At 41.2% G+C, this 22850-nt stretch overlaps 1 protein-coding gene across 5 annotated transcripts in view; it reads left to right on the top strand.

Moving 5' to 3' along the window:
• usp25 (ubiquitin specific peptidase 25) overlaps positions 1 to 15927 on the top strand; it is a 113121-nt gene extending 97194 nt beyond the window's left edge. For 3 of the 5 annotated variants that reach the window (XM_042499675.1, XM_042499676.1, XM_042499674.1), the window contains exons 17-26: positions 2073 to 2324; positions 2737 to 2876; positions 5498 to 5656; positions 6390 to 6485; positions 8082 to 8260; positions 8949 to 9027; positions 9231 to 9310; positions 9628 to 9751; positions 13734 to 13926; positions 15090 to 15927. In XM_042499675.1, coding sequence (XP_042355609.1) covers positions 2073 to 2324; positions 2737 to 2876; positions 5498 to 5656; positions 6390 to 6485; positions 8082 to 8260; positions 8949 to 9027; positions 9231 to 9310; positions 9628 to 9751; positions 13734 to 13926; positions 15090 to 15262 — 1475 coding nt within the window. In that variant the 3' untranslated portion in view covers positions 15263 to 15927. The remainder of the gene's footprint in view (positions 1 to 2072; positions 2325 to 2736; positions 2877 to 5497; positions 5657 to 6389; positions 6486 to 8081; positions 8261 to 8948; positions 9028 to 9230; positions 9311 to 9627; positions 9752 to 13733; positions 13927 to 15089) is intronic. The other 2 variants (XM_042499678.1, XM_042499679.1) reach the window with 2 other exon arrangements.
• Positions 15928 to 22850: the final 6923 nt, after the last annotated feature.

Here is a 22850-nt window from a genome sequence, read left to right as displayed (position 1 = left end):
AATAAGTCATTAGTAAATTTGCGCCATCTCTGTACTATGATGCACTCTAAATCCTGACTGAAAATCCTCAAATAAACTATTATCTTAAAGAAAGTCTCAAAGTTGATTAGGAGCTACTTTTTCAAGGATTTTAGAAATAAAGTGGGGGATTAGATATCAGTCTATAATTTCTTAAAACCTCTGGATCGAGAGTGGGCTTCTTTAGAAGAGGTTTAATGACAGCTACTTTAAAGGACTGTGGTACAAAGCCTGTTAATAAAGACACATCGATTATATCTAACAAAGAGTTGCTAGTTAAGGGTAAAACTTCCTTAAGTAGCCTAGTTGGGATGGGGTCTAACAGGCAGGTTGATGGCTTGGATGTGGAAATCAATGTAGAGACTTGGTGAGGTCAATGGGGGAAAAAATAGTCAAATTTCAAATGAACAAATTTCAGGCCTTACTGCCTTATCCAAAATACCTTTGTCTGGGTCCAGTTGGTTGAGGGCAGGAGGTGATGAATTTTATCTCTAATAGTTATAATTTGTGGAGGAAACTCATTTTGGCCTCCACGACCTCATTCTTTTGGTCTGGAGAACCATCGCCTCAGATTTGGAGGTGCTGACTCTCATCCTGACCGCTTCACACTCGGCTTCAAAGTGCATGCTTGAGGTCACGGTTTGATGAAGCCAAAAGCAACACATCATCTACGAAGAGCAGAGATCCCCAAACCGGAACATGTGTCTTGTGTAAGCTAATTTGAGTTGCTTCTTAGCAAAATGCTCTGAGTAATTGGGACCCGAGCACCGAACAGTGCGAGCAATGCAAGAAATTATTATTATTTTATTATCAAATGAATCGCATTTTTGGACGCCCAAACATGCCCAAAAACTCACGAAAATTGGTACGTTGGTCCGGACCGGCGAAAAATTTGGTATTTTGGTGGTTTCTGGAAATGGCCGTGGTAAAATGGCTCCATAGCGTCCCCCTAGCCTCTAAGGGAAGTTCATATAAAGTTTCACCTACAATTACAAAATTAGGTACACTTATGTATCATGCCCAGACACACAAAAAACCCTCTTGGACCCACCACCCAAACCCAACAGGAAGTTGGCCATTTTGAATTTTGTGCTCATTTTTGGCGATTCTGGGCCTGGCGTACAATTTTGATGTCTCGCCATACAACAGGAAATTGTTGTAACTTTGGTGTACATTGTCTGATCTGCCTGAAACTTCATAGGTTTGAAAAGGGTACGACCCTGAACACATCTGTATGACAGTTTTCCCTTGTCATAATAACACCACCTACTGGCAACATGAAGTAAGCCTTGAGGGACAATTATCATGGGATTTACATGATATTTACATGGTTTGGTCTATAAACGATGTACACCAAGATGACATGGAAATTGTGTCCCCTCCACTGCCACCTAGTGGCAGCTGAAAGTACTACACCATGTCAAATATCTGACTTCAGGGTCCAAACTCTCTTCGTGCATTATCTGACTTTCACAGAGATTGTGAGAGAGTGCGAAGGCCCTTTCATCACTGCTTACAGCTATAATTTAAGCTGTTTTTTTCTTGTGGAAAGTAAACAATGAAGGGCATGTAATGTGCTGCTGTGACGGTCTGAAAAATAATAAAGAGCAGAGCATCTTGGTTCACTCTGCCAGGACTACAGGACACAGCTCGTCTCAAGCCCTGCTTTTTAGCCCTCATAATTTTATGTATTGATGTCTGATGTTTTTGTGTTGTGTCACATAAGTGTTGATTGTGTGTGACACAACACAAAAACATTGGACATCAGTAAATGTCATGTTTTTTGCCAATGGGCTGATGGCAATCAACAAGGTGGATATCAGCCGACATCAATGCATCCCTAGTTATAAGTGTTTTTTTTTTTGTTGTTTCTTTTGTTTTTTTTAGCATCCTAATTGTCCTACTGAAAATAAACAGTAATTATTTTCTTTTGAAAGAGGTTACACAAAACACACTTCTAATAAGCCACACAACACTTCTAATAAGCAGTATTTTTGTATGTATTTTTTAGCAGACCAGATCATGATCACTGTGTCTCTCTGTTGTCTTTGTAGAAGAGTTTGATAAAGAAACGGGACAGATACTCAGCGGCATGGACAAACTGCCTCCAGATCTGAAGCAGTATGTAAAGGAGGACAACGAGCTGTTTGACAAGGAGCTTGAGGAATGGGACACCCTGCAGGCCTGCAAGGCCCAGCAGGAGAAGCTGGCCCTGGCCACAGCAGCAACAGCAGCATCCAGTACCTCCACTTCTTCCTCTTCCCCTCAGCCCATGAGTATTGAGTCCAGCCCTCCAGACAACACAGGTCAGGGTCATGGCATTCAGAATACAAAGTTCTTCTGGAGAATCAGAGAAATAAAGAGTTATGAATGGATGAAAAAATGACTGTCCTTTCTCCCTCAGTCATGTTATAGAATATGTTGTTGTCTGTAATATACACAGACTATCACAGGAAAGATCTTGGCTTAAAATTGCTGGCTGTAAGAAAGTCATCTTCAATGTTTATCATTCAGCCTACAGCGCCTGTCCAAAATAAAAGCTTCCTACATGAACTCCTGGATATTGGTAAATGTTATGGATAACTTTGCACTGAGGCTTTTGTGTGGATGACAAACATAGAAAGTCATTTCAGAACGCTTGTATGAAAAGAAAAGTTTTGAAACATAAAGAATCATGCATTTTTGTGGTTCTCTCATGGTGTTGTTGCCCTCCTGCAGGACCCCAGCAGGACCCAGAGTACATGGAGCAGCCGTCACCCACAAATGACTCCAAGCACCTGCAGGAGGACACACAAAGGGCCATCTCGAGGGCTGCTGCTGAACAAGAGGAGAGAACCCCCGAAGCATTGTTAAATGCTGTATGTAAAACATGCACACAGAATGCTACTCTCACCCCAGCCAAGCCATTGTCACCCAACATGTGCTTCTGTCTTACTTTTATGTCTGTTTATGGATCAATCCATGAGTTGAAGTATATAGTATCCACCTGTGTTTTTATTTCATCCAGTCATCTTTTCCCCCTTGAGTATCTAAACTCAGAGAATATCATTTGAAGTAATTGTTTCCTCAGGGTCTAATGCATTTATTGAATGTGGTTTCATTTTTGGCTCTTCAAATGTAATATTTCAAGAAGCAATTCACTACATGGCCAGAGGAAAAATGATTGTGGCATTCAGTCTTGCTCAATAAACACTTCTGCTGGTGAGTGTCATAATGCAAGCTTGTCCACAATGGCGGCCAGCTGATAACAAATAATCTCATCTAACAGTGTTAAGATGTGGCTTAAGACATTTTAGGAGAGAAATACACAACTTGGTAACAGAATCTTGGTTCATGTTTATTGGCATTGCTATGTTTAACTGTTTGATCTGAGTTTGGTTTGTTTGAGAGGGCTGGGGGCCCTCTGAACTTTTATTTTCTGTGGGTCCACGGTGGTGGCATGGGTGGCAGGCACTATGAAAATATAGAGGTAGAGAGGTAGAGGTCTGTAGTTTGAGCAACAGGCCACAAGCCTGCTCAAAACCGCTGGATGACAGAAAAGGCATCATTCTGCAGTTTTGAGCTGATAGAGGAGCAGGGCGGTCTGCACGCTGTTTACTGCAGTTCAAAGTAAAATAAAACAAAGCTGGTTGAAAATTAGCAGCGTATTCCTTTAAATGGCAATACAAGAGTGTTTTAAAGCTGCTATAATCTTTTTTTTTTTAGTTTAACATAGAGAATGTTCATCACACGACTCTGCAGTTCCCCTCATTCCCATATTGACTGTTCTGCAGCTTCACTGGTTTTGTTCACTCTCACAGAAGAAAACTGTTTTTTTTCCGGCAAAAAACTTCTAAAAGCCCACTGTTCACTACCCAGGGCAGCTGTGTCTCAGGTGGTAGAGTGGGTCATCTACTAAACGGAAAATTGGCGCTTAATTTCCTGGCTCCTCCCATCTGCATGCTGATGACTGTGGGCAAGATGTTGAATCCCAAATTGATCCACATGGCTATTTCATCAGTGTGTGAGTGTGTTTGAATATTACATATAGTTTATGAATGTGTGTGTGAATGTGACAAGTAATGTGAACCCTCTTTGAGTGGTCAAACAATGAGATAAGTGCTTCACAAGTGCCTGTCCAAAGTAAAATTTTTAAAATGTTACCCATTAGGCAGGAAAAAGCAGACAAAGTCAGTGACTAACTGGTGAACATAGCTAAAACTGTTTTTCTCTAGAGTTGGTGGAGACCAAATCACTGCTAAAAAGAGAAGAATATTGGACACAGTATATTCACCAGTTTGTCAGAAACAGAACTCCAAATGAATGATTTTGTTGCTCTATAACTGCTGCCTGTGAAAACAAGTATTCACCTAAATGCGATAATACACTGTTAATTAGGACATGCATGCAAGTTTTTTCAAACACGGGTAACCCTGCTTAAAATAGGCCATAGACCTGCTTTCCCATTGCCAGTAGAGCACAGCTTGTGCACAGCTCTGCAGCAGAGGAGTCTATTTTTTTGGGGTGGTGGAGAGTTTTGTTTTGGTGTGTCCATGTGATGTAACAGACATACTGGAGAACAGGTAAACAGTAGAGAGCAGCATAGACAGAGGTCTGTGAAAACTTTACTGTGGTTACTTCTCTTTATATATGTTTGACTTATTCAGTCTCTCTTTCAAACTCAGAGCAGACTAGTTTGGATTGATGTTTTAGCACTGCTTGTGTGGAGACAAATGGTGACTACTGTGAGCATGTCATTGAGTTTCGCTGCTTAAAGAGCTGAAATTAGCATATTCAATGCCAGACCCGGGTGTGAATACAGATTTTACGCATTCTTGTTGCATTAAAAAGCCAGATGTTAGCAGGTGTTAGCTTTTTTTTGCGCAGTGGGAATGAGGAATGTATGGGTGAATGTGTTCAGCTTGTTTCTACTGCCCCCAGGTGGCCAAAACGTTAAGATAATACAGGTTGAAAGAACAGATAGAATTTTTTTACATAAACATACAGTTTGTCTGCTGAGCTGCTGTGAAGGTATTTGTTGGTAAAAACTTTGGTAGATGCAGTCCCAAATCAGCCTGCTGACGTCTCTTGTTAGTTTCAGTTGAGCCTCAGAATGCATTTTGGCACAGGAGAGCCATGGGTGTGTGTGTTTTTAGCCCATTGTTACATTGGAATTGCATTAAATAGGAACAATTACAGAATCTAAAAACTCTGTCATTCTACATAGGGGCATGCAAGTGTTGTTTATCAACAAGCTTGAAGGAATTTGAACCTATTTAATCTGTCTTGTTCATTTGAGTTTCCAACACCATGTCCACAGTTGTGCCCAGTGAATCTGACCAACCATTGAAAATTATTTGACCTATTAAGTCCAGTTTATTTGATGAGTACTCTTTTTTTTTTTAATATTTCACAGCTTTTTCTGCTCTACATGGAATGTTCCTTGCTTTTCCATCAGTACTTGTTCCTTCCTGTTTCATCTGTCACATTTTCTTTACAGTCTCTTCCCCCTCCCTCCTCCCCTCAGCCTGCTGTCTCCACCCCCCCTCCTGATCTGGTCAAGGAGGATGAATCTGCAGACCAGCGCACGGTAGAGGTGGCCATTCCTAATGTGGGGACCTTTGTCATTGAGTCAGAGGAGGGGGGGTATGATGACGAGGTAGCTCTCTCCCAAAAAATCATCTGCCCCTTTTTTTCTGCTAAGAAGTCTGTGTCTGTTTGATATATGGACTGAGAGCACCACTACCCATTCGCGTGGCTCTACTAGAGGTTTTTCACACCTGAGAAAGCCTGACCCTTACACTAACCCATTTCAGGATTGGCTTGAGGCTGAAAATGCCGTGCAATAAGACTGACCTCCTTGTTGTATGCTTTATTCTTGTGTGAAAAGTCTCTTGATTAGCTAGTTTGCATCTTGGCACAAAGGCAGGCTGACCTTTTGCAAAAGCTAAGGTCTGCTTCTTCACAGGTCACTCTTTAGTGAAAATGAGACGAGAACACAGACTCATGTTGTGATCAGAATAAGTCTTATGTTGTTCAGTTGATACCTACCTTTCACCTGTATATAAAGCCAAATGCACGTACAGGGGATGTTTATTACTATTTGCACAGATTTCATGCAGTGATCATGGAATCGTGATTTGGTATTGTTTTTGGTTGGTTTGATAACAGCAGTAGTTACTTGTCAGTAAGTTGCCTTGGTTTTTCAAAAATTACCCTTGTAAGGATTGTGCATTATTACCAATGCATGGCCTGCTGAGTGATGCCTGGCATGCCCTGACTGTGGTATGCTATATTGTTGTGCCTCAGATCACATAACATAGGACTGAACTTGCTCACTTGGTCACAAGGACCTGTTGTTTTGTTTGACATGGTTCCTGCTTCCTGGGCAGGCAATGATGACCCCCAACATGCAGGGTATAATTATGGCTATTGGCAAATCCAGCAGCGTGTATGAAAAGAATGGGCCTGAGGCAGCCTTTTTTAAGGTACACACTATCTCTCCTACCTCTCTTCATCCCACACTCACTCACTCCACCTCCATCCACCTTTTATTTTGTTTGTCTGTTTTTGGTCTTCTTCTGTGTAGTTTCTTACAGTTCAGTAAGAAAGATTATAAAACATACAGAAACAATTACAGCATTTAGTAGCTGTTACAGTAACAGTGGAACTCAACAGAGTAACTTAAGCCTTACAAATCACACAGGGCTGTGTGCAGGGGGAAGTTATCTGTTGCACAGGTGCTCAGCTCTAAACTGCCTGACTCTCAGGGCAGCACAGCCAGTCAGTACCTCTGATGGTGCCCCATCATTGAGCTTTCTGGGAATGAAGTTGTCAGATGCTTGAATCCTGTCACTTAAAACTGAGCACTTGCTTCTCAAATAAATCTCTTCAAGAAATCAATCAAAAAGTCAAGTGAGGAAAGGTAACAACACTATATGCTACTTCTGTGTAGGGATAATGTCTGGTGAAACAGAAGAGAGGGATCCATTACTAATTAGGAAAAAGTCTAGATGCAAAGAAGTCTCTAACAGTGGCCAAATATTGTATTGAGTAAGATTTTCATAAATGGACTCTATCTCAATAAAAATGTTGCTAAATTATATATGCAACAGCTTTCTTTATTTTTCTTCTTTCTTTCTTTCTTTCTTTCTTTCTTTCTTTCTTTCTTTCTTTCTTTCTTTCTTTCCTTCTTTCTTTATTTGGAAAGAGAGGGGCATAAAAAAGAGTGAATACTTACAGTTGCTTAGTCCAACATTTACAGAATCCACTAGACTGTTTGCAGTCCTACTATAACTGAGAACTATGAATCTATAAATGCAGGGGTGTTGCAGTTTTAAAAATCAGCGTTAAGTCCAAACATTTGTAATTTAGCAAAAACAAACACTTTGTTTTTCCACACATCTGGAAGATTCCTGTCCTGGCTGATTTGGTGACAAGTGTTGTTACTGTTGGTAACAGAAAAAGTGCTTTAACACTGCAGGTCATTGAGTTCTAGGCCAGCAAAATAAACAAGTGCTACTTGGGCTTTTTTTCATCATTTTGTGCGCAACTGTGATCTGATCTGATATTGCACATGGCTTGATTCTGCAGACAGCAGGGCACAGTGAAAGTTGGAGGTGTGAACAGCTCACTGTGGCTGCTGCTGACTGTTGACTGGTAATAACAGTAGTGTTAATCTCAAAAACACATTGCATTTCCTGTGACAACTTCATAATAAAAGTCAACTCACTTACCAGTTAAAAGCTTTTAATGTGAATCTGCAGCAATAGGAAATGTTCACTTCGCACTAGTAGTAACTACATACAGCATTTTTTCCACAAACTTCTCTGACACTCATGATACTGCAAATATAAATAATGCCATACTCTGATCAGTGGGCCACAGGCTCACTCACCTTTGTGTTAACTCATTTGTGGACAGATAGTGACCTAAAAGACATTTATTTATAATGAAAATTATTGAGATTATTATTTTAAGTTTTTAACTTTAGAGGACCTGAATAAGTAATAGTATCCTTTCCCATACTGCTCAACCTTAGAGTTTTTAACCATAACTTGTCACTTCTTTGTCTCTCTGGTCAGGCCATAAAGCTGGAGTATGCTCGACTTCTAAGATTTGCCCAAGAGGACACACCTCCTGAGAATGACTACCGACTACAGCATATCATCGTCTACTTCATCCAAAACCATGCACCCAAGAAGATCCTGGAGAGGACTCTGCTCACACAGTTTGCTGACAGAAACCTGGCTTTTGATGAGAGGTAGCTTACACTGTACACTCTGTCGCAACTTTGTGTTGGTTTTTTGGGGTTTAAAAAAATGGTATTTAATTAGGTACATTGCATTCTGTTCTTGGTCACTTTTAAGAAAGAAAAAGTTAGATCATTCAAATAAATCAACTTCCCAAAATCACCAGCAGAGGGCAGCAGAGACCTTGTCTGTGACATGCAGGTTTACTATCAGCGCACACTGACAGTGGACAACACCTTCCTGCTGCAAATCCTCTCATACCATATTTCCTCCATTTGATGGAACAAACACAAATCTTTATAGAGACACGTTTGACTTTTTTTATTCTGCAGCCAAATATCAAGACTCCCTCCCCATTAACATTGTGAGGGTTATGTCAATAGTGTCAATAATGCCCCTTTCTATCTCTTCAAACTTTTCAGCTGTGCTTATTGGCCTCAATCCGTATTCATGAGTGAAAAATTGATTTCTCCCTTCTCTGCTATTTTGAGCAAGATAATTAGATTCATATGTGCACGTGGCCTCAATAGGAGCCTCCAGAGGAGTGTTTCACTTCTCTTCCCAGCACTAAGAGTGATTCATTGGGCCATATTAAGGCCTACGGGCAGGGTGGACTCTTGTCTCCTCGAGTACCTCACAATGACTCATCATCTCATTGCTAATGCGGCTTCCCTTTCCTGTCTCCCCACCTCCCCACAGATGTAGGAGTATTATGAATGTGGCACGTGCCAAACTGGACCTTATTAAGCCTGAGGAGGTCAACATGGATGAATATGAGGTCAGCAGTGGAGCCTTCTGAGTTTTCTTTATCAAATATAGTAGATTTAAGTCTTTTCATACTGCTTTTGATGCAGTGATATATGTTGTCTTTGTCGTGACAGTGTTGATTATTATGAGTACTCATGTTTGCCAGTAGATAGTACTTTGAAGAGTTTAATTTCAGTGAGCTTGTCTACACAAACCTCTCCTGATCTCTTTCAGATGTGGCATCAGGCCTATAGGAATTTCCGCGAGACAACGATCTTCATGATGTCTGGATTGGAACTCTTTCAGAAGACAAAGTATGTTGATACCTTTCAAGTGCTCCTCTTTATATCCAGTATAGGAAACACTGAAAACTCAGTTTCCAACTGTTTTGTTAAAACTTTATCTTATGACTTAAGTGTTGTACAAAAGAATCATTTTCAGTGAATTTGCCATCTGTAGCAGCCAGTGAATGTTGAAGTGTGGCCTGCAGAGGGCAGGCCACTGTACAACTTTAAACTTAATAGTTGTGCAGTGAGTTCGCCAACTTTATGTCTTCAGTAGTTTTCTTTGTAAGTTACCAGTGCAGCTTTGACACTATTAATTTGATTGTATAATTTGTTTTTTTTTCCAGTTATATGGAGGCTCTGATGTATCTGATTTACTCATACCAGTACAACAAAGAGCTATTGTCCAAAGGGCTGTACAGAGGGCATGATGAGCAGCTTCTTGGTCATTACCGTCGAGAGTGTTTACTGGTGAGGCAAAGCATGCACAACATTTACAACAAAATTTATTCCAAATAACTTGTCCACTCCACTTGCCTAAACCAAGTGATTCCAAAGAGGGCATTACCTCTGGACAGGCTCTGTTTTGAATGGACACCTTTGTGTTCAGGAGTTACCCATGATCCCTGTCTCTTCTTTGTAACTCCCTTTTAGAAATTGCATGTGACTCTCATGTTGTCAGTCATTTTGACAGACAGGTAAAAATCATTCACAAGCTTTCATTAGCCATCATGGTCCTTTTTTAATGACAGGAAGACATATTTAATTGCATTTGTTTTTCATTTATTCATTTTCATTTTTTAGTTAACAAAGCGAATATACTATTTCCTCACTTGGGGAAAAAAAATAATTGTGATGCACTCTGCAGCACTACACCTCTGATTATAAGTGCTCGGAGAGGTAAGACAAACACAGACACCAACCGTGCAAAGACATCTGGGGCACTCAGCTGCTGTGACATTTTGCAATGGTATGTAGCGATGCAGCCCATAAATGTGATGGCAAAAGCCAGCCAGACTAAAAGGTCATGTATGCAAGATCAAAGACAAGAATGAACAATAGCTAACTAATATGCACAAGCCACCAGCTGGACAGACCTGTGGATGCCTTACAGTAAGGGTCCATCATCCTCACTGTACTTATCTGTCAAAATGATGAATAGCCTTCAGATTTTTTTTTGTCATTGATACCCCCCCCCATTAAAAAAAAAACAAAAAAACATGCTCTCCCTTTTCTCTGTCCCAAACTTCTTCTGCTACTCAGCAAAACTAACATGCCCAGACTGCAGACTGAGCTGTGGTACTATAATCAAATAGCTTTGCTGAGATATTGCTTTGGCTTGCTTGCAGCCCACAAAAGATTCTACTCAGGGCTTTTCATGGGATACTGCCAGTTGAAAATCCTTTCAGTGTTATGATGTGAGCACCTTTTCATTTCAACCCCCCCCCAAGCTCTGGGCTGAGCTCTGGTATGATTGGGGAGGTCTAAGGGTATTTTGGAGTGATCAGCCTCATCCTGGTCTTCAGCGGCCCTCAGTGCTGCACTCAGTAACTTCACACCAGCATTGTGATCATAATGTAATCATTGGAGGAGGAATAGGAAGCACAACGTCCAGCAAGTGTAAACACATTACCATGAAATACAAGTGTGTCCTCAGCTAACCTCAAACCTCAGCTTTGCACAGCCTCATGGTTCGTCTTAGATCTCAGGCCAGAACCTCCTGCTCTGTCCACTCAGCTGTTTATCATCAGCTCTTGTTTGAATAGAAAACACTGCTAATATTGACAAATTTAATGTACTTGGATGTTGAATCCAGCCTTGCTGTCCTAGTTTCCAAAATGGCTTGCAAAAAGTGGTTAATTTCCTCAGAGAGGTCAGGAAGTTTGGCTGTGACAAAAAGGTTTTGGTTTTGTTCAAGACCAGGAAGCTTATATCCACAAGAACCTCAGGGCCTTCCTCAGTTTCACTGGCTGGAGGATATTCTGTGATATTAATGATGTCTGTGGGGTTTTTAGTAGAACAAATGGAAAATGTTACTCGTTAGATCAAAGTGTTTGTAGTGAATGAATGATTTAGTAAATCACAAGAATATTATGTGGATTAAAAACAAATACACAAGATAACACAATCTTTGAGATGTTATTCCAGATCTTCATAATCTTTGTAATTTTCATATCCCTGGACAGGACATTCTGCTGTCTAAAAGCCATGAGGAAGATAGGCCTTTCAACATAAAGCTGTAATTGGCAGAAATCTGGAAAAGGCAAAAAAAAAAAGCCATCAGATTTTCAAAATACTCCCTCCTCCTGCAGCACTCCCACAACTGTCCTCAGCGCCCCAAACCAGACGACCACAGGCGTCTGGCTTTACATAGTGACCCAGTGTTTCCCATAAATTGATTTATTTCACCTTATTTCATTCTGTCAGCCCTTCCTTGTCCCACTCACTGTGTTTATCGGACCACAGATGAGACAACAATTAGCTGCTAGCCCCACGGACCTTCTGCCTCGCTCGCCGCTGCTGTGGGCTGCTTCACTCGGGCAGCAGCTCTTGACCTTTGGTCAGAGGCTTGAATTTGGCCAGCACAAAACCCTCAGAGCTGGATGTCACAGTGATATGGTGGCCAGCAGCAGCAGAGGGTCTAACCTGTGTAAAGCAGCAATAGAAAGTGTGCTGATCTGGCAAGGAGTCACAGATGTCTGGCCCCCCAGAGCTCAGGTTTGTGCTGGCTGGATCGAGTTGCTTTGGTTGCTGACTGGGGGCCGTAGGAGCCACTGCTCGCTCTCCTACCAGCAAGGTGGTCTGTAGCGGCGAGGAGTTAGGCGGAGGGCACACTGTGATCTAAGACTCCTGCTAAAATTACCAACATAAACATGAACTTGAAGCTGCAGTTAGCAGGTGGCTAAACTATCAACAACACTATCGCTTCACCAGTACTGACACTTGTTGAATTTAGTTTACTGTCAGACTCTCTTTTAGATGGGTTCATCTTCTCTTTTTGTGTTGTTTTGTAGTGTAGGAAGTTGTTGCCCATGCTGAAAAGCAGCTTTCCCCTCACTGTGCGTTCACACTGGACATGGAAAAAAAAATTGCATTAAGTTACTTGCACAAGTTTGAATGCTAGAATGCTTTGTTTTAACTCGCTTCATACGTGCAAGAAATCACGTGTGCGTGCCGCAAATTAACTGTTGTTTAAATATAAAAGGCTACTGTTGACAGCTGTTGACTGGGGTTGTGTTAACTTGCCAGTGCAACCAATAGCTTTAATCAAGTCACAGTAAAAATGTCAAAAAGTCAACTTACCAAATAATCCAACTTCCTCACTCTATTTCCTCCAAGCAAGCTTCTTTTTATTTCTGTTTTTGTAAAAAAAAAAAAACAGGTTGTATCAAAGAGCTCAGCGTAGCCATACACCGCAGCTAAGTGTCTCCTCCATCTTGCCGCTGAATGTTCGACCACCGGTATATCCTACATTATATGATGTCATACATCACTGGAGGATCTCAATGTTGATTGGCTATTTCAGCACGAATGGGTCATGGAAGTTTAGATTTTTAGCTCTCGCGAATCACGAAATGTGCAATTCGCTACCTTCGCGCCACTTCAGTTGTGTCTTTCGCACAATTAATTACTTAATTCAGTTTATTTATATATAGATTATTAAATACATTTCAGAACAAATGTATGCATTAGCATTAGTTGAACAGCCAATAGGAACACCTTCTCTCTGAAATGACCTGTGATTGGCCAAAGTCTCCCATCATGAGATAGATTTTCTAAAGCCTTAAAACAGAGCCAACAGGAGGTGCAACAGTCTAGTTTTCTCTTAGACTATCTGAATTAGAATATGTTCAACGTTTACAAATGGATTTTTGCCCAATGACAACAAATCAAAACTGCCTTCCCCAAGTTTAATGCTCAAGTCCAAAGCAGAGGTTTTCAAACTGGGAGTTCTTCCCGAGTGGAGAACCGTGTTTTCAAAACTTGGAGCATGGGCTCAAAATCAAAGTAGGATAAAGAATAACAATAGGAGTTACAAAAACCCATTAATATCACCTGGTTGGCTGGGTGGGGGCTCATGGCCTTGGGCAGATTATAAAGCTATATATCAGGTGCAAATGGACTGCCCTTGTATAGTGCTTTTCTCGTCTTCCGACCACTCAAAGCGCTATTCCACTACAGGTCATCCATTCACACACTGGTGGTCGAGGGTACCGTACAAGGTGCTACCTGCTACTCAGTAATAAATCACACACACTTTCACACTGATGGAACAGACATCAGGAGCAATAAGGGTTCAGTATTTTGTCCAAAGGATACATTGACCTCTGAGCCACAGCCGCCCAGGGTACAGGGAATTAATGTTGAATGAAGGAATTAATGTATGAGACAGTTGTTTTAGTTACACATAAAATCTTATGTATGAAAGATTGATCTATGTTTCTCCCCATAGAAATTAAACGAGCAAGCGGCTGCCATGTTTGAGTCAGGAGAAGAACCGGAGGTGACCACGGGTCTCGGCATCATGAATGAGCTGGTGGTACCTTGCATCCCTCTGCTGCTGAGCCATGACACTGAGAGCGACTTGCTGGCAGTAGAGGACATGAGGAACCGCTGGTGCTCCTACTTGGGTCAAGAGATGGACTGTGAGTCCCTGAGAGAGTGAGATAGAGCAGACACATCCTAGAGATTTCTGAAGTCCAAGGTTTCTAGTACATTGCTCATACCTCTGCCAGAGGTCATCATAATCAGGCCAGTGCTCAGGTCACACATTAAAAAGGCTTTGTGGCTGTGTAGTACATCTCTCCCACACACATTCCTGCAGCCAAGACATTTTCTGACAATACACAAAAAGTGGGGTAAACTCATAAAACATACACTCATAGATAACTTTAGAAAATGAATACAAATGGGAAAATTGAGACAATAAAATAATAAGTAAAATGTATCATATACTTTTATCCATGTGTACTTTACTTCATACAGATAAAGAAGATATGAACATGGTCATATCACAGGACACATGGAGGGGGCATGCACTGAGGCACATCTGCTTACAAATTCCAGCAAATGGAGGGAATTTAAATGGAAAGTAATAACTGCATTTTTCAGAACACCAGAAATAATTTCTAAAATGGGCCCAACATATCCAAGCTTTGTGGGAGGAGCTGTGGAACATGCATTGCCTGTCACACCTATATATTTTGGCAATGCCTAAAGCTATATACTGGAGAGAGGCATTTGATGCCCTTAAAGAGATCTCTCACAAGATCCTGCAGAAGTGCTACTGGCTGTAATTCCTGAAAGTCTGAATGTGAAGGATAGGAAAGACCTCTTCCATGTATTAGTTACAGCAGTCTTAAACTGTAGACACACACACACACACACACACACACACACACACACACACACACACTCATCACAAAGACCTGAAAAATATCAAGGAAATACTTACACTGCATGTTGTACATTGGTGTAACTAAATAAAAATTAAGTCCTAAAAAAAAGGAATATCCCAAATAGATTTCAAGCTGTATAAGTAGAGCTGAAATGGTAAGTCCATGAAGTGATCAGTAGATCACGTGAAGGATTGTAAAGTGAAGGTGCTGCAGACCTACATACAACAAAACATTGTCAGATTGCAATAAAACATGTTCAGAGAATGCTGCTGACAGTCACTTCTTGGTAAAAGGAATGGAACTAAAGAGAATTCGGCTTTTGTCATTATATTCCAATGTGAGTCCAGAGACAGCCGGCTCATCCAGCTAATCATGTCCTGTCCTTCTTTCTGTCCTCCGCCTGCTGGCAGCCAACCTCCAGGAAAAGCTGACCGACTTCCTCCCCAAGTTACTGGACTGCTCGACAGAGATCAAAAGCTTCCATGACCCTCCCAAGCTGCCCACCTACTCCACCCTGGAGCTGAGTGAACGCTTCAGCCGCATCATGGCCGCCCTCGGCAGGGTGCCCACTGAGGGGAGATGAGCGTGGAGGGACGGCCAGGCACCTGTCCCTTATCACAGGCCCCACCCCGGGCACTAAACCATGGACCTCTCTAACCCATGCCTTCCTTCTAAATCCAGGGGTCTCTTGCATCTAGCTGTTATTCCTCCGTACTCTTTTGCTGCTATAGGTTTTATCATTCTAAATATTATTTCACTTTTATTTTAAGCAAAACACGACAGAGGAAGGAAGACGGACTGTTGGGAGGGAGTGAAGAAATGAGATTGGAGAAGTTGGTGGAGAGACAGTGGCAATCCTGCCGTGGTTGAAATCCAAGTACATTCTCTTTCAGCTTTGCAAAAACAAAATCATGTTTGAGGGTTTTTCATAGTTTATTATTATTGTTGCTTTTTGATTCAAGCTTCCCCAATCGCTCTCATAGCCCTGTCTAAAGCACCTTTCTCTGCTCTGCCTCCAGTTTGCTACAGTATTACCACCTCTTGTTTTATTTTTCTAAGGAAGTAAGGAAGAGAGCCTTCAGATTTATCAGCGGCTCGGAGGATCTCTAAGGGTCTCATGTCTCTGTCGACTGCGCCAGAACGAGATGTTTTAAGTGCTGTGGTAGACAGCCATGGCCTTCCTGTGGCTTGTTAATAAATTGAGAGAATAAAATTTTATTTATGGCTCTTTTAGGCCAAATAAACAAATGTTTTGTTTGATGGTAATTTTTCCTTTGCTTACACAGCATTAATTTGAGATGACATTATCATCCAACATCAACATTTTTAGAAGTGAAACAATCCCTTTCATTTGAGACATGAGGGTGGTGGACAAAGCTTATAATTAGGGCTGGCTCAGGCTTGCCCCAAGTTAGGCGGGCATAGGTTTAGTCTGCCGGGGACTTTCTATGATACACTGTGCTCCTTTTTCCTTCTCTCGCTCCCTCCATCTGCAAACGTTCATGTCTTTTACTATCAGGTTTATACCAGGGGTATTTAGATTGATATTAAGCATTAGCCCACCTAATTCTCCCATATTTCACTGCGTTTCCCTGTAGTTAAAGCTAGTGGTGCCTGTCAGACCTCCCTCTGTTTTACCTCCCTGTTCTGCTCCAGCATGTCCATCAGACTGATGCTACCTGGTACAACATATTTAGTGGGATCGTATTTTCAAACCCCCAAATGAGATCCTGAGGTGTAAACCACAAGTTCATGCACGCGCAAGCGTATGCACCATAGGTGTTTTCATTGGTATGGGATACACTTATTTCATCGCTAAACACGCCTACCAAGTGTACCTTTCCACCCTGTTGACAGCGCCAAAGCATAAGAAAAATTCTGTTCCATTTCCCAAAATCCACTAAAATTTGATTCTTATTTTAATAGTGCTCAGAACAATGAAAATCCTCAGCAGCTCTTTAGTAGTGTTCAGCATAAAAGTTCAACAAATAAGACCAATAAAAATAAAACAAAATATCTAATTGTATGAAAAATGTGAAGATATAACATAAATACATTGACAAACAAAATATATTCAAAGTTAAGTGTTAAGAATGAGACAGTAGTGACTGAGCATTACAATGGTGGTTAGGCCGCAGCATACAGGGTGGTATGTGAAAAAAAAAAAAAACATACCCTGCTGCAATGTGCCATATGATAGCAGTGTCATGAATGTGCGTGTGTGTGTTGAATTTAATTTATTCTTAAACCACGTTTAAGAAAATTGACAAATAAATCTACCTTGCACCTTGTGTGTTTGTGTGTGTGTGTATGTATGTATGTATGTGTGCTGCACACAAAGACTGTATGTAAAGATGGACATGACAGCCCCCGCAAAGTGTAACATTTCAATCTGGATTGCCCCCCAGTGTCTGATAGGTCTATAGGTCATAAAGCCCTCCCCCCATGTTAGTGAATGGGACATAGGCCAAACTAAAAACTCAAAGTGCACACCAAATAAATGTTTCCAAAAGATGGTTTATGTCACTGAAGGTAGTTCTTGTCACCCTGATGTTTGTTCAAGTGTTTACTTTTATGATAAGTGCGATTTTACTGAGTTAATTAATTAAACAAAACATGGATTTTCTGCCATGATTGACGGCTGTGTGCCAACCCATTCGCTTGCATTTAATGGGTCTGCTAGGGTTTGGTCGAATGGGTGTTTTGGCATGAACTCCCCCACTGCAGATAGTGCCACTGCGCAGAACTTCGCTGTCAATGACATCACCATCCCAAGATGGCAATGCCTGTGTCTCAGATATTTTAACCTCACTTAAGCATAGTGAGGGTAAGTGGGGGCGTGTTGTTCATCTTTATATACAGTCTAGGGTCTTACCGTGTGTGTAGAGGGTAGAAGGTAGATGTATTTGTTATTTCTTAAACAAAGTTTAAAAAATGAAATTACATTTGTCCTTTATGTGCACCGCCACTTAAATTTTAATCCCTGTGTGCTCTCTCCTCCGACACTCAGTCCTTGCATTTTGGGCAGACTCTTCGTAAAGAAGATAAAATAGCAAAAGTAACCCAGTAAAAAGTTGATAACTAAACTATACTCAAGTAAAGAGTAGAAGAACTTTAAAAAAGGGAACATGATGAGTACTGGTACCTTGAAAAATGTAGCCTACTTTTTTACCAATGCAAGTTACATGTAATGTGTTACCACCTACTCCTGTAACAGGACTGCATACTGTAACATTAGCAAACATTAGGAACACTTGGTGTGATTTCATGACAGTCATATCCTGTATGGTTTATGATAACAATTCAAGCCTGCAATGACAATATTAAAAAAAAGAATTTGGACACTTACCTACATCAATGTTAAAGCCATCCGTTTACTTGAATGCAGTCGATTCAAACTGTAGATGCCTGCCTGCCACAATTCACATGCGGCTTACAGTATGCTCTGGAAAATCCATCATAATCAGCACCTTCCACAGACCCAACCTGTGCTCCTGTCCTGCATTAAATTCCACTTCAGTTTTGTGTTATATTGTATGTCAGGTCTGCAACGGTGTGATGCCTTTTTGAGGGGTGAATCCTTACAATGTTAAGAGTGGCGGACAAAGCAGAGACTGTGTGAGATTTATGTCTAGCACTTTATAACACAGCCGGCAACTTATAGTGTAATTATGTGTTGCTTTTGAGGTCCTTTTTGATGTTTGAAGTTATCCCCTAAGTGTTTTTTAAGTACTGGGTACTTAATGGGGTACCTTAGAGGAAAACACTGACAAGGTGTGTCAGCCAAGACAGTTTCCTAACAATGTCCAGAACCTTCAGCATCTCAGTGTGACTCACATCCTTACCAGGTACCTCGCTGCTGTGGAGCGTTTTTGACTACCTGAGTGACCTCTGCCAGTTGGAACTCTCTGCCGAAAGGTCGGGGAAATCTTTATTTCAGTGCCAATACAGCTTTTTCAAATACAAATGTTTAAATGCCAATGTTTCCCTTTTCAGTTCAGGTTTTGTTTTCAATGATAAATCATATAGTCAATGCCAATGTTTACTGTCACTGTTCTGGCCCCATAGTGACACACCAAGCCAACATCTAAGAACTAGCAGTGACAAAGGCCCCCTGCTGAGTCACCTCACGTTGCCATGTCTTGGCCAAAAAGTTGCACAGGAACACACCAAACCGACAGCCAACCAGCACATGCGTTCTACACCTGCGTGAGAGGAGATACCCTCTCCATATCATGAAGGTCTTTACAGTATTCTAATTGGATATGAGATCAATTAAGTTAAACTGCTACAGGGGAAATATCAAAGAGTAAAAAAAGTAACTTCCTTCTATCAATAGGTGGCGCAATGAGTAAGATTCAAAATTGCACTGCAGATGTCTTCAGGCCTGGACTCTTATCAAATCTGAAATTTTGTAAAGATCTGACCATCTGGGGCAAAGTTACAAAAGTTTTTGATGTCATGTCAAAACATTGAAATTGTCCACCCGACTTCGGTAACGCCTTTCAACAAAAACTCTCAATATTCATTTCAAGCATCATCAATGTCTTAAAGATTTTTTGAGATCATTTTCAGATCAATCGAGTCAACCTGCTAGGAGCTGGACATCATACTGTAAAACTTTGCCTTTCTTGTGCCAATAGGTGGCGCTCTCATTATCGCTTAAAATTGTCATATAGATGTGTTCAGGGTAGGACTCCTATCAAACATGTGAAGTTTGGGTCATATTGGACCATTTACAGCAGAGTTACATACCACTTCCTGTTTACTTCCTGGTTCATGGCAGAACATGCAAATTAGAGGCCTCATACAGATCACACGGTGTGATGAAAACTCATGATTTGAACAACTTTTACTGTCTTATGAAGGTAGTCATAACATTTGAAGTCAATCTGATAAAAGCTCTAGGACAAGTTCTCAAGATTACGACCCCTGAAATGCCAAAAATACACCAAAATTATAACTTCAAATCAAAATGGCTGACTTCCTGTTGGTTTTACGGTATGTCCCCAAGAGACTTTTTTGTAGGTACTAGGGTGTTGCACAGGCCTCCAAAGTTTCAAAGCTCTAGCTAAAAAATCTGCTGTGGGGGCTGCTTCGTTGAAAATCAGAAGGGAGCGCAACTCATACATTTCCTCCCACCCATGCACGAGACCATTAAAATATCAAAAAGGCAATTCATTTGAGAGAAAAATAATAATAATTACAATAGGGTCCTCGCACCATTCGTTGCTTGGGCCCTAAATATAAGAATTCCTTCAGTTTCAAGAGGGTCCTCGCACTGTTTAGTGCTCAGGCCCTAATAAAAAGCGGAGCAATTACAATTATTATTATCAGGGTCCTCGCACACTTCGGTGCTCCGACCCTAATAATAATAATTGTTACAATTACAGTAGGGTCATGGCACCCTTCGGTGCTCAGGCCCTAATAATAATAATCCTTACAATTACAAAAGGGTCCTCGCACTGGTCAGTGCTCGGGTCCTAATAATTTGACAACATTTGTACACTGTACCTGTCTGCACTGATTTTCACAGTGACCTGCTCAAATGGCTCCAGAACACTGTATGCCTCCTGCAGTACCTCCCATTCCTCTTGCCTCAGAGGATCAACAGGTGCATTGATAACAGCCAGGGTAGAGATGACTGCATCCTTGGACAGAATTCGTGTCAGCATATGAAAGGTGGAGTTCAACCTAGTAACACACTTTTGTGTGAGCTTTAGCTTGGGCATGCCCATCTGTTCTTGGGTAGATTTGAGCTACTCTGTGTCTGTTGTGCTCCTGTGGAAGAATGCCACTATCACCTTCAATTTGCCCACAGTGGGCTTCATCACCTTCAGAGCACCTCTTAGAAACAGGTTAATTGTGTGTGCAAGATATGGGTGGTGGGTCCATTTCAGGGTTTTAATTGCTTTGGTTATGTTAGCTGCATTGTCACTAACACAGCAAACCACTTTGTTTTCCATGTCCCACTCTTTTGCCACTTTGAGCAGCTCCTCTGCTAAGTTCTCAGAAGTGTGTCTGTAACTGAACTCAAAACAATCCAGCAGACAGGACACCATTTTGTAATTTTCAACAAAGTGGCATGTAACTGACGTTAGGATGTGGTGGTTTGTGATGTCCAGCAGTCAGTTGTTAGACAAACAGCTGTGGCTTTTTTGACCCTTTCCTGGAGTGAATCACGTTCTCTGTCATATAGGCCTGGGATGATTTTTTGGAAAAGTGTTTTCCCGCTTGGAATTACATACATTGGATTGAGACCATTAGTATAGCTTTCAGTCATCCATGACTGAAAATGGCTGAAAATCACGTGCAATCATTTTAGCCAGATCCTCATCAATTGTTTTCTGTCTGGCTGGGGTCATAGCCTTTTGCAAAAACTGGCTCATAGAGCTCTGGGTTGTAGGTCTAGGTGGTTGTGGTGGTGTACAAGATGATGCTACAGACATTGCAGCAGCAGCAATAGTTGCAGTAGACACACTGGCGCCTTCATAAATAGCAGGGTCCCTTGATTGTCTTTTTTCTATCAGTTGCACTGATATATGAACAGTTCTCATGTGCCTGTGCAGATTGTTTGTGGAGCCTGCTTGATATGAGATTTTCACCTTGCACAGTCTACACTCTGCCACTGAGTTGTCTATGGGAGTAAAATGCATCCATTTTTTTTTTCAAATTTTATTTTCATTTTCTCACCTTTGCAGCGTGTTTGTAGCGCATGTTCTTTCTCTCGTCTCCCTCTCTCCTGTCCGTGTGCTCACTGTGCTGTGTGTGTCTGTAACCCCTTATGGAGTTATTTTCCTGTCAAAAATCGACGAGTTCGTGTTTGAGACGAAAGCACATTATTTTCAGTTTTTTTTAAATCATGCGCACATTTTTTTACCCGAGAGGAAATTATTTTAATTTGAGAGCACAATATTTTAATCCGAGCACACAGAATCCTTCCTGCGTACTCTCAATACTTTACTCACACTTTCAATTGCACTTATGCCTTCTCTCAATACTGTACTCTGCTCTCTCCATACCGCACGCTCGCGCTCAAAAATGCAAGCCTCATTGTCGTTGGTTAGTGTGTGTGTGCGTGTGTGTGTGTGTGTGTGTGTGTGTGTGTGTGTGTGAGAGAGAGAGAGAGAGAGAGAGAGAGAGAGAGAGAGAGAGGATGAAACTGAAGCTTGTAGTTGCCTATCATGTGGAGGTGATCGTGGGCAGCATGGACAATGAAGATCTCCGTGCTCAGGTAAGTCATTCCTAATTTATAGTGAAAATTTATTTTAGACAAATGTGAATGAAATGAGAATGCATTTGTACTTGGCCATGCCAGAATCTGTTAATCTCAGGAGGTTCTTTTGATATGGAATAGGTAATACACTAGCTAGATAATACTCGGCCACTCACAGGCGCTACATCGGTAAGTCAGTCTCATCTGTTTATTTATTTATTTTAATTATTAACTAGCGTTGTCAGCGAGAATGTTAAATTAGTTTAAACTGGATATTTCACCGGTACAGTTGCTCTAGCATTAGCAAGATATGCATGCCCAAATGAAGGACGTCATAGAATCAGCTGAAAATGATATCAAATCAAACAGCAATATGACTCTGTCCAAAATTCCCAACTAGAGTCTCAATGTGTGATTAGGGTACACTTATTTACACTGAGACAATTATTTTCACTGACACAAATTAGTGTTAATAATGCCTAAACTGAGCTCTCCAGGATGGCCAAGTTTATCACTGGCCTTAGCTGTGCTGGCATTTTCACACCAGTGTTGCTTCCCTCCTCAACCCCGGTCATATTGTTGACAAAACTAATACTGTACATTTAATTTTTATTTTTTAATTGCTCTTCATACAGGACTTGCTGAGACATCAGCTTTTAGAGAAGTTGCATGAAAAGATGCAATACATCCTCAGCCATCCTGCCATATCCTGGATTATATGCACTTTGTCTGCACACATGAATATATAATTATGAATGCACTGGCAGAACAGATAGAGATACCTGTAGATATTGTAAAAACCCTTAGAGAGCTGTACCATCAGGTGAGAAGTCAGATGGAAGAACAACAACATGTCTCATTCATTGAGCTGGAGTCAGTTCAAGTGGTAAGAGGACACCCTAAATTTGTCATCCAAGAGGACAAGTTAAAGGCCTTAAGAGACACCCAACTGCCC

The sequence above is a fragment of the Plectropomus leopardus genome, chromosome 13 (genome assembly GCF_008729295.1).
Source record: "Plectropomus leopardus isolate mb chromosome 13, YSFRI_Pleo_2.0, whole genome shotgun sequence".
Lineage (NCBI taxonomy): Eukaryota > Metazoa > Chordata > Actinopteri > Perciformes > Serranidae > Plectropomus > Plectropomus leopardus.
This window is presented reverse-complemented; position numbering and strand designations above follow the sequence as displayed.